The sequence below is a fragment of the Alligator sinensis genome, unplaced genomic scaffold (assembly GCF_000455745.1).
Source record: "Alligator sinensis unplaced genomic scaffold, ASM45574v1 scaffold628_2, whole genome shotgun sequence".
In the NCBI taxonomy this organism is placed as follows: Eukaryota; Metazoa; Chordata; order Crocodylia; family Alligatoridae; genus Alligator; species Alligator sinensis.
This window is the reverse complement of record NW_005841833.1, coordinates 5225230-5237546: the sequence shown is the minus strand read 5'-3', so window position 1 is coordinate 5237546 and position 12317 is coordinate 5225230. Positions and strand designations below refer to the sequence as shown.

General features: G+C 40.1%; 1 protein-coding gene across 7 annotated transcripts in view; it reads right to left on the bottom strand.

Moving 5' to 3' along the window:
* Positions 1-12317, bottom strand: part of IFT81 (intraflagellar transport 81) — an 88126-nt gene that overhangs the window by 26609 nt on the left and 49200 nt on the right. For 4 of the 7 annotated variants that reach the window (XM_006015206.3, XM_025199372.1, XM_006015204.3 and 1 more), the window contains exon 19: positions 12124-12217. In XM_006015206.3, coding sequence (XP_006015268.1) covers positions 12124-12217 — 94 coding nt within the window. Of the gene's footprint in view, positions 1-122; positions 12218-12317 lie in introns of those variants that run through there. The other 3 variants (XR_003093155.1, XM_025199377.1, XM_006015208.3) reach the window with 3 other exon arrangements.

The following is a 12317-nucleotide window of genomic DNA, read 5'->3' as shown; positions in this document are numbered from 1 at the left end:
ACGCTCAAACACAGTGAGAAAAAAAATTAATCAAGATAAATATATGTGGGTATAACAAGGTCACATTACTTATGATCGTCAGGACTGATTTTGTTATTTGTCTTTCTAAAAGTGCATTCATTTAAGAAATTCCCTTGAATGTTGGCTTAGTAGGAAACAATATGAAAACAGAATTGCATAGCTTTAAAATGACTCAAGCAGGACCTGAATTTTCCTGCAAAGCATAATAAAAGGCATTAAAATTGTTCCCCAGTTATTAAAGCAATAAGATCATTGCTCTTCTGTTTGACTAGGTCATAATCAGATTCCCGAATGGATAACATAGAAGGGAATTAGATAACTGCCAAGGAAAACAGAGGTACAATGGTATTATTGTTGTTGCACATCTAGATTTTTTCCTCTCTCTGTTACTTTTAAGAATTAAATGTATTGGTGAAGGAGGCTGGCCAAGGCCACACTAAATACTGCTTATGTCACGAGTAGATGATCTGATCTGACCATGGATGATTTTGGGGCCCAATTTTCTTCTCGCTTATACAGATGTTACTGTTGACTGAATTAAACACACAATGGAAGTGAAAGGAGGATCCACCCATTTACAGAGTGAGTAGGAGCACTGCAATATTTAAATAATGTCTTAACAACTGATTCTATACCCAGCATAAAATCAGCTCGTGCGGACATCAGTGGGACTGCTCACTAAACCTCTGAAGCCTGCCTCAGAATGGACTGGGCTAAGTATAAAAACTGGAATAAAATGATCCGGGACAGTCTTTTTTCTTTGGTTGGGAACCTGGCAGGGGGTTGCCAAGGACATTACCTTGAGAGAGGAACCAAACCTAAGACACACCATCAGTGAAAAATCTTGGACAAACACAGATTTTCCAGGTTAGTCTTTTGGTTTAGCATATTCGCTGTCCGAGGAACAGACCATGGAGCTGGAGAGGAAGGTGCTCTTTGGAAAATAAAAAGCCCTTGCAGAGTTTTGGAATTTCAGATGCTTTCAACTTGCTTCAGATCTGTCTACTTGATGCCTTGTCTGATAACAGCAGCTGGGAGTAGAGCATGTGAGAGCTGGGATAGGCCAATATGTTGGTACTCATTTTTTGCCCTTCAAAGGCAATCTTCCAATCTTAATTTGCTAATATTATGCTTCTGGCACTGGACAAAAGTTTTATGAGTTGAGTCTGCTATCGCTCCATATGCTATTATGGGAGGAGGGCTGGAGGAGGATGGGGCTTTTTAAATGAATTTTAAAAACAATGTTATCCTTGTTTATGTGTAGCTTCTTAATAAAGAAGTTGTTAGTTTTCCAATTTGCCTTCAAAACCTCTCATGTTAGCGATTCAGATGAAACAGCTAAAAAACTGCGGCTATGTCAACACTTCAGACTTCTTTTTCCATAGCTTTGATAGTCAAGGATGAGAGGAGGTGTGATCCCTGACTGATGTAGCAGAACTGCGATTTTGTCAGTATAGTTTCTTTTGTTCAGGAGTCTACACAAGTTTAGTATACCGGCACATGGCTTAGGTTTACCAGTAACACTGCACTGGCATTAGTAGCGTATACCAGTTTTCCAAGACCAGTACAGCACACCTCATGTGGACATGGTCCATGATACCTAGGGAGAAAGACAGCCAGATGGAAAGGCTAATAGAAAAAAAAGCCCTAATTATGATTTATTTCCAGAAGACTCCACAGCTGGCAGATTGACTCTGGGCACTGCAGGCTCAACAAAACAAAAGGTTTTTGCTTAAAAACCAAACTTCTTCAGGTTTTGGCAAAAAAGTGTGTTTTTCAGCCAAAAAAATGTAAATATTTTGTTTTCATTGGCATGCACTGACACACTCCTTTATCATTTTAGAAGACAATACTGAATTACACTCGGTAGTCAAATGCAGGGAAGAAAGATTTAGGAAAAGGAAACCTTGCTGTTGACTCTGCAGAGGCAAGTAGTTACCATTTATTTGCTCTTGCTTAATTAGTGCACTTCAGCTATGCTACCAATTAACATTAATAGACTAATAGACATATACACCAGGCTGATACATCCACTAAAACAGTTTAAGAATATGGTCTGCCCCATAAAATTAAACACATCTTTTACAAATGAGAGCTGTAATTTTAGAATTCTCTCTCCTAGACAGAGATCCTCCTTCTCATAGAGCACCGCTCCATCTGCAAGTATAAGCGCTTTAAGTGTAAGTGAGAATCCGGCCTGCAGGGATTTTTTTTTAAACTTCATTAGGAACGTTGTTATGAACAAGGATTGGCTAAATTTGTAAGGAACTTGTCCTAAGTCTGGCATAAAAATGAATGAAGACCTCCAATATACTTGTCATTACTGGTGGTTCGGATCCTTAAAGAACCTTCCACAAATGCTACAATTTAATCTAGCGGTTCTCAACATTTTCAGATTTGAGGCACCCTTGATAGACTCAAGGCACCCCTCATTAGACTCTCAAGACACCCCTCCATAACTTTTGTGAAGCAAGTGGCACCCCATTTCAAAAACTAACTCATTACAGTGCTTACCTCACTGCAGAGGGGCCGGGCAGTAGAGGTGGGACACTGGCCAGGGAGAGAAGAACCTGAGCCTGCACTTACCTACTTATCTCTTCATACATGGTGGGGGACCCTTCAAAGGATCTTGTGGCACCCCTAGGTGGTCTGGCACCCTGGATGAAAATTACTGATTTAGTCACAACTTTATTAAAAACTGATTTGATGTTAATGCTGGTAATCACTCTCCCTTCCTAGATTTTAACAAATGATCATGCCATGTATCTACAGATCACGACTAATTATTTACAGTTACTTACTCTTTGTGGAGTGGCAGATGAAGTGGAGATCAGAAAAGAAGTCTAGAAGTTGCTCATCATGCAGAGCTGGGTAAATTATTTAACCTTTATATCCCTGCATTTACCCATCTATTAAGAGAGACAATAGAACAAAATATGGATAGCTAAATAGAGATTATTATCTGACAGGATTGTTGAAAGGCTTTATTAATGGAAACTTCTAAAGCGCCTGGAAATCCTATTACGAGAGGTACTGCCCTGTGCAGTGGGCTATGCATAGAAACAACTTTATTTTTAAAAGTAGCTGCCAAGCTTACAGGTCTTATTAATTTTTGCTAGTGTTTCTCTGTACAACCGTAATGTACTTGATTTTTTCCCTTCAAACCAGAATTAGACTTTTAAATGCCAACAATTGATTCCCCAGTCACTGTAAGTACGTAAGGTGGTCATAAACCTATGCCTGCAAAAAAGGAGGTTGGGTCTAGTTTCCTTTTAAAAAACGTGAGTAGATACTACCTTTCTCTTTGCATATACCAACTATGCTCGTTACTGCGCTGCCAAGGTGTATTCTGGCAACACAGCTAGATCTAGTTTCCAGGTTATAAACTTGTACTGGCCAATTAAATTAAGCAAACAAAATTATGATTGCAGAGATTAAATATTCTACAGGATAAATGATACTCTGTCATTTCTGTTAACATTGACAACAATGAAACTGCATTATCATTGCAGTAAGGTAATTCTGCTTCATAACAGACTGCATTACAGCTGCAAAGACACCAACAAATAAATGAAAATGTATTGACCGGATATAAAATTAAGTGCAAAACACTTAAATCTCTGAATTGATTGGATTCAATCAAGATTTACAGACACAATTGCAAAACTGGCAAACTGAGGCCAGAAAAGAAAGTGATCTGCCCCCGACTAGATGTACACAGGACCTGGCACTTAACCTTGGTTTTTAAACTTGAAGCTTGACAAGCAATATTTCTCCGATGATCTGGACAGGTGGCAATCCCATCACATAGCATTTGCCAGCATTACCACTGTCCTCATTTAGACTTTACATCAAGTCTGTGAGAGCCCTGGCTGGAAAACAAGACTCTATGTCAGTAAGCAGAGACAAAGGAAAGTTCCCACTTCTTAATATTAGTTTTAAAGAAACTAAAATATTAAATAAACAAGCATCATGTAAATGAAATTACCCAAAGATTTTCAGATGAAAAGGAAATGTGCACTAGCCAGCCATTTATAAATAGGAGCAAATTGTTAAATATCTAATAATGTTCTTTTCCTAAACAGAACAGTGCCATTAGCAGAGCACATATTGCAGAAAAACAAATCTGCCATAACATATATTAACAAAACCATTTTGCTACTTGTGACTATACAATATGCTTGAAGAACAGAACTGTTCACTTAGACCAACTGAAGTCCTAAATTGGAAAAGCAGCTCCGTCCAAGGTCGACTCTGTTGTTTCCAAAAATATCTTGAAACAAACGCAAGAGGGGCACTTTGTTGGATGTTATCTAGACATATATAGTTTCAATCAAATTCTTCAAGAAGTGTCAGAATAAAAGTTGAACATTTGTTTGACATTGCCAAGTCACTAGCAAGTGAATCCCTTTAAAGGCTGAAAATAGCTTTGACAACAGTGGTAAGGACTATAGGATATTCCCCCCCACACTTAGAATCCATTAATTTGAAGTTGAGCGAGCTGTAAACATTTTAAAACCTTTTATAAAAACACCATATATATATAAGCGTATCTTTTTCGGCTAAGAAGTGGGAAGTGTTACCACATTTTGTGACTGATACTGGGAAAATAGTTATGAAACTTTGTTCCAATGCAAGAAACAAATCCTAAATACACAGTAATGAATCTTTCAGCTCATTCAATTAAATCAACCTACAAAAGAAAAGTCCTTAGCTGATGTAGAGCATGACATATTCAACACAGAATCGGACGATGGTGCATTAAAGGTAGAAATATGAAAGGAACATTAAACGCAACTTAATACGACATTATTTAGTGTGCCACACTCCATCCCCGTCAGAGGAGTTCAAGTTGCTCCAGTTACAAGTTGTGAAAACTGTCCTTTTGGTGAGCTTTAATCTTGACATGGTCATTTATCATTGTGAATTAATGAATGTCACATTTCCATTAATGTCCTGAAGATACTAAATGAGTTGCCAAAGGTTTTCACAATAGCTCATACAGGTCTCCAAACAATTTAATCATCCCTCATAGTATGCTGATGAAGCAGAGGAATCCTTCAGGATGGAAGATATAATAGTAATGTAAATTATTCATGCATCAGTTTGTCATGAGTGAACAACTGAGCTCTGCTCCGGCCCTGTTCTGTTTAGTGGAAAGCCATTCATATTACATCATTTTTATCATTATGATCTAAACATGAATTATAAAGTAAAAACATGGCAAGCTCTATGAAGCATGGATGAACCAGGTGACTATGATGATTTACAAATAACCTGTAATATTTAAATGACCTCGAAAGCAGTAGTGTTGAAGAGTTCTGCGTTTGGGAAACACCATTTAAGTGTCAGTTGATAAGCAGTATCCAACGTGCATCATTCTCATGAAATGTTCAGCTTCTCAAATCTCAAGTTAATCAGCCTTTCCTGACTTTGGGGATTCTTCATTTATGTCCCTGACGTTTCCACTTGCAACAACCAAGAAATGCCTAAACACTGCTTTACTGTCCAAATTACAGTATATGGGTAAATCAAATAAGCTTTTGCATTTTAACACTTTATAACCTTAAGCTGCATCCAGATGTGTAGGCATGTACAAATAGTAGCTGCTGCATACGCCCCTGCCCGTGCACTTTGTTGTGAGACACTGTGTCCCACTTTGGGCAAACTGCCCTTGCCCAACTCCTCCTGGCGGACTGGAGCAGCCAGGGCAAAAATGGAAGAGTGGAGAGGGTCTGGCCAGCAGCCAGAGCATCCTCTTGAAGCACCAAGCCTCCATTTGTTCTGGTGCATGCTACTACAGCATACGCCACGTCGCTTCTCCTCCTGCCCCCCTGCCTCCCTTTTTTTTTTGCTTTTGCTACCAGGAAATCCTGGTAGCAAATTTTGCCCCTGCGCTGAAAATTTGCAGTGCAGGGCACATTTTAAATGTTCCACATGTGCAGCTTGTGGTGCCACAAATTGCACCTGCCTACATGTGGGGACACTGCCTTAGACTTTAACTTGCTAAAAAGATTTTTAAAATACCTAAATAGAAGAAATATTTTAAATGGTATAAAATCTCATTTAACCTGATACTTTCTCTGACTGCTCATCCATCCTAGTGCATTATTTGCATATTTCAAAAACAAAATAATTCCTTGAGCAATTTTTTGTATAATACTCTTGTATATTTTTATTATTTTCATTATATGCATACTTCTGTAGTTCATTAGTCCTTAAATGCCAAGGAGATTTTCCTTTCCACTCAAAGGCATGTGTGATAAAGAAGAATTTATCTTTGCAAATTGGCCAAATCCTGTTTTCCATACTCCTGTGGATCAAATTCTTTCCTGGTATTAATATGGTCCATGGCAGTCAGCAGAACTATTTGTGGAGCCAGGATGAAAATATTCCTTTATTCCATTTTATAAGGAACCCAGAAGTGCTCATTGTGGTAACGAGAGCCTTTTGAAAACTTGGATAATTACAATACATTTTAGAAGATTAATGGTGAAAAATTAAATTTTATTCAAGACAGATAAATTAAACAGGGCTCTGTCTAAACAGAAGGGTTTGTCTGCACAGATCCAGCTATAGGATTAAAACATCACTCCTTTTCTAGTTAGCAGATACAGGTTCTGTATTTTCAGCAATGTTGAAACAAAACATTACCTTTTGTCTGCAAAGTATCGTTGCATTTACATTGCTCTGAGAACAGGATTCTATTAAGGGACACTTTCAAGTCAAAAGTCTCATTTTTGTAAAATGAGACTTTTCTCTAACCTATGAGCAATGGACCCTGGAAAATGGTGAAATACATTATTCTTTTTAACCACAAATGAAAATATACCCATCAAAATAAAATGAAGAAAAGAAAGGCAGTGGATTTTAACTGTAATAAAGATAAACGACCAAAGCCACTGCACTGCATTTGTGAATGGGAACTTGACAGTGACATTAATTAGAATCGGTTATAAACTGGGATACCAGTAATGATACCAACTAGCCTATTTTTATTATTCAGGCTGAGAAAAACTTACTAAATATGCCTTTATAAACTAAGTAGCATCCAATGGTAAACTGGCTTAAGCAGGATTGAGGCCATAATTTTAGCTAAAGAGATGCATTTCTTTTTTAAATATAGTATTTTTGAAATCTGATCCTGGCCCCTTAACTGCTGCTGTTCTTCCAGGAGAACACAAGGCTAAATCCAGCAGACCTGGCGAAGTTCCCACTGAAGTCTGTGCGGACTTTGTGAGAGTAAGGACTGCAGGATTTGTCCCACAGTGCCTTGCTGATTTTATCTCAATGATTTTGAAAACATGTGTTACCCCTCCTCAAATCCCAGTGCTACTAATAGGGTGACATTATCACAGTCCAAGGGCCTACACTGCTTTTCTTTGTATACCAAAATCAGCAAAAGTAGCACAACATAACTATGAAAAATGCCCTTCCCACCCACTAAAATAAGATAAGATTAGGATTGTTTCAGAGTCTGGAAACTGCTACCACAGAACCAACAATCTAGGGAGTACACACGCAGGAAAAGTGGGTGTGTAGAGATCAACGCTAAGAGTCTAGACGCCCTTTCTTCAAGATTATAACAACCTAAAAAGCAATCACATATTCAGCGTTGCCCAGGCGCCCAGGGAAATGGCACCGCCAATGCCAATCCATGCAGTACCTCCTCGCAGCTGTGCTAGAGACAGGAACTAAAGGATTCAAAGGGTTTCTTCAGCAGAACACCAACAACTGCGAAGAACACCACAGGCCACGCACGGAACAAGTTCTTAAGGTTTTTATTTAAATCTGAGTAAATGCAGTGCTGAAGAAAGGTGCCAGATTTACAAGCCTCAAGGCTGTCAATACGGGAGGGCACGATTCCCACACTGCTGTTTTAGTGGGCTGCAACTTTATTCTGGAAGCAACACCTCTATGGTGACAGACTATTTATTCCATTCTCCATAGCCCTTTCAACCCCGAGCCTGCCAGGTAGGATGGTGATTTAGGAGCTGGATGGACACTGCCAACTCATCATGCACAGCTCACTGAGTCGAGGACATCCACCAGGTAGTAGCCAACTTTCAGCCACTGCTGATCTGGGCCAGACACACAAACAAGGCTCGAGAGGTGAAAGGCTCTGGATCCCATTTCCAACCCCTGAGCCATTTGAGAACAATTAGATATTGTGTAGTGAGTACAATCCTACCCATTCCAATTCATCCACGCAATCTCAGTCTGAGGACATTTTCTTTAGTTGTAGAGCTGCCAAGTAAATGTTTCTACTGCAATATATGAAGTAGGCTGTAGCCCACAAAACCTTATGTATTTCTGAATGAGTTAGTCTTTAAGGTGCTGCCCTACCCTACCAACATACCTTACAATAGTGATGTTTGCAGAGCTCTCAGAGACATCCTTCTCACTGTCCTGCTGATAGCTACACTTTTGCAAGACACTGAATAGACCAAATACATTTCTTTTTTAGAAAAAAGTATATTTTAATACAGATAACCCCACAAAGCTTGCGAGCAACTTTACAAACATGCCACATGAGTAAGGATATCTATCTGCAGTGTTTGCAGATTTGGGTCTTTTGGGGGGCATTTCTTTTCTGCTGAAGTTCAAAGAGAAACAAAATGGCAGCTGCTAATATAAACCAACACAAGGCGGCTGTGTTATCCAAACGAAAAAATGTATAGGCTGATTGGCTGTGTGGAAAGCCATATATATGTTTTTTCTCTTATCCCCATTTCTGATTTCCATATTCCTAGCTACTTATCTGCTCAACCCATTTGGGAACTGCCTGCAACTCTCAAAGTGGGTGTCTCTTACATCAATGTTAAATTTTTATGACAAAACCATGTAATGCTATGGAATACTGTTATAGCCCTATGGCAGATTATTTTCTGATCTAATTCTAGGTAGGAAAAGCTTTAGCTTTTTGAAACAAAGTATGTAGTTTGTCTTGTATGTAGCTACTCAAAGCATGTAGAGTAGCTATTAGCAAGAATAGCATCTTAATAGGAAGGTATCCAGGTTGTAGCTGTATCGGTCTAGAGGAGAAGGCAATCAGGACTCGTAGCAGAGATGATATCTTTTATTAGACCAACAGTAATAAATAGTTGGTCTAATAAAATATATCCTCTCTACTATCAATCCTGATTATCTTAATAGAAAGACATTTTTAAAGTGCAGGAGCACAGAAATTGGTGACTACATTTTCTGCTTTATTTGGACGTTCACAAGTAAGGGGCAGGTGATTTTCCAAAGTGCACATGCAATCTCGTTAGTTGACTAGCTAGACCGTTAGTGCTATTAGAGCAAAAAATGATCTCTCTTTGTAAATTACAAGATGAAGGGGCTAACTGTCAGGATCAGTCAGAGTTGTGCATGTTTCTGTCAAATCACCAACTGGGTGGAAAAGCCACGGAAGGGAATGCATTACAGTTGCAGTATTAAATGTCCACTTATGTAAAAGCTAAAAATAACCATGTGGTAGCTTTTTAGTTTGTCCAATTTTTTTCTTATTGTAATTACGCTTTTTTGCTTAATCTAAGAAAGCTGTGTGGATGCTGACGTAGCATGTAATCCGCGTGCCCTTTCTTGGTACGGGAAGAATAATGGAGCACTAATCAGATCAGTGCAACCATCATATCATCTTTGAGTAATTACCAGTAACTTGTTTTTAAAGAGAGGGGGAGAGACTGACTCTTTTTAGGGTAACACCAAAGAGAAAAACTGATTACCTGCAGCCTGACTCAGTATCACTACAAGATTTCAAAAGCCAGGTAACAGATCAATGCACGAATGGCTTGATGAATAATACAGTGACCCTAAGTCAGGGAAATTTGGTGACCTTCTGAGGCTGCAGAGCATGTGCTGTCCCTCAGCTCTGCCGGTAAGTCCTAAGGAACCCAACAGCTCCTTTTCTGGAGAACATCCCAAGCTCCCCCTTATTATAACTCTTGTCTAGATGGTTGTGCCTTTGCATTGCTGTTGACAAGCATTCAGCAAGCCTCCCTCAAAAGGCCAAGGTCTCCTATAATGTTCTTCAGCTCCTCTGGCACTACAGCAAGTAAAGTAAATAAATACTACTACAGACTGGGCTAGCAAGAGGAGAACTATGGAGTCCCTGTGGCTGGCTTTCCCCATAGCACACAACCTGCTGCTGCCATTTTGCTGAGTTTTCCCCTTGCCTGATACAGTCCCAAGCTAGTGCCTGAAACTAGAGGCTGTCCTGCTGCTGCCAGAGAGGACATTGCAACTGGGGAAGAACAAAGTGGTGGCAATATGACATGCTCTTCCCACCTCATGTAAATCTACCTGATGCCCATTCCCTGCTTAATAGGCTTCCCTCCAAACTCAGTAAAAATTAACAGAAATTTGCTGTTTTCCCTCTTGCTGCTTCTATCTGCTCTTAGAGAGAAGATCAGCTTCGGCTATGGAGAAAGAACCCCTCGAGCAGCCCTGCAAACAGAGGAAAAGGTAGACTCAGGGTCAGGCCTGCATATGAGGTCTGTGAACAGCCTCCTGGCAGGTCTTGGGGCTTGTGAGATTTGAAGGTTAGGTACTCTCTTCTCTCATTGTCATTTACAGCTTTAATGTCAAGGGGAAAACCAGGCAGGACCTTTGCGAAAAGAGTTTGAGCATTCAAAGGCCTTGTTCATCTAAGGCCCAGCCACCTGCTTGCCTTTCATTAGGGCTGTTCTATCACTTTGATCCTCTAAAGAACCTTTTAAAAAAACTAAACCCATTGCCTAAGCTTTGGATTTTACTTTTCTTCTTAGTTTTGTCAGCAAAGCTGGCCAATGCAAATGCAGGCTATAGAAGGGACTCATACAGAAAGCATCAAATGCATTTAAATATCAGAGAAGGCTGAAATAGCTGTTACATCTGAGGTAAACTGCAACAACTATTAAAGATCAGGTCAATTCTAGTTCAAGTAGGAAGCAAAATTTCGAAGCACTTCTCTACAGGCCACAAGTAACTTAGGAAAGCATAAAAACTCAGCTCTTCATGAGTTAACCCTGTGGCTGAACCTGACTATTAACAAGCCCTATGTACCTACATCAGTGAATGTCCCTATACTGGGAGGATCGGAATATCAGTAATTGTTCTCAAATCCCATTCCTGCCCCTGTAACAATGGAAAGACTTCTGGGAGGAATGTCAGTTGAAGTCATCTGAGTAAGGAGAGAGCTGAGCTGAGGTGAAGCATACAGGGTTTGTAGAGCTCTTGCATGGCATGGAGCTCAGATCTGCTCTGGTTCCATGCATGCCAGCACCCACTGCATGAACAGGGACAGAGTGAGGAAGAAAAGCACCCACCCAGGAGTCAGAAGGCCCACAGTTATACAGTTATGTATCATGCATGCACCCAGCAAGTGCCAAATCTGTAGTGTTAGGGCCACAAGAGCAGGTGCAAAGTAGCTCCACAGATCTGCATGGCCTTGGAAAGAGATTCCTTTTTCTCTTGGTCTTTCTGTGGAGATACCCAGCCCCCTGCCTAATGGGAGAAATAAGGCTTTACAACAGCATTCACTGCACTGCAAAAGGCTCACTCAACACTCTCCATACCATGTAAGTTAGGGGTGACCAACATGCGGCATGGGTGACACAAGCGGCACAGGCAGCTCATTGTGGCACGTGGCAGATCCGTGTCACAAAAGGCAACACAGTGGTAGAGGGGGTTGGGAGCACACAGTACAGAGCAAAAGGCAGAGCAGCAGATGGGGCAGGGAGCACAGAGGAAGGAGCAGAAAGCAGAGCAGCAGATGGGGCAGGGGAAGGGGATCAGAGTGGCACTTGAGAAGGATCTGGGGCCAATTCATGGCAAACCTACCAAAAAGACTGTCCCTCACTGATGTAAGCTATTACCTTGGCTGTTAAATAATGCTGTTTGCATGCTGGTTGACTTCACTCTTAGATTACCCACTGAAAACAAAATATTTACAATTCATTTATAGAGAAACTGTATAAAAACCCAACAATCAACAGCAAAACTACTTAAGATGCCCAGATTTTAAATGATTTCATAATACCAGCCTATCCTCTCCTCCTTCCTGAATGACTTGACCAATAGAAGTTTGATTTTGTTGCTTTAGAAAACATTCTCTCTTACACTCCATGAGCTGCTCCACATCCCGCCACATTTTAACTTGCTTCATATTTGGACCGTGACTCTCACGCACAGCTTTTTGTTTCTCTCGTAATTTCTGTTATAAACAAACAAAACCAGTTTAGATTTTGGGAACAGCTCTACATTACAAATGCTAGCTTGCATAGCTACTTCAATGTGAAAGAACATTTCTTTCT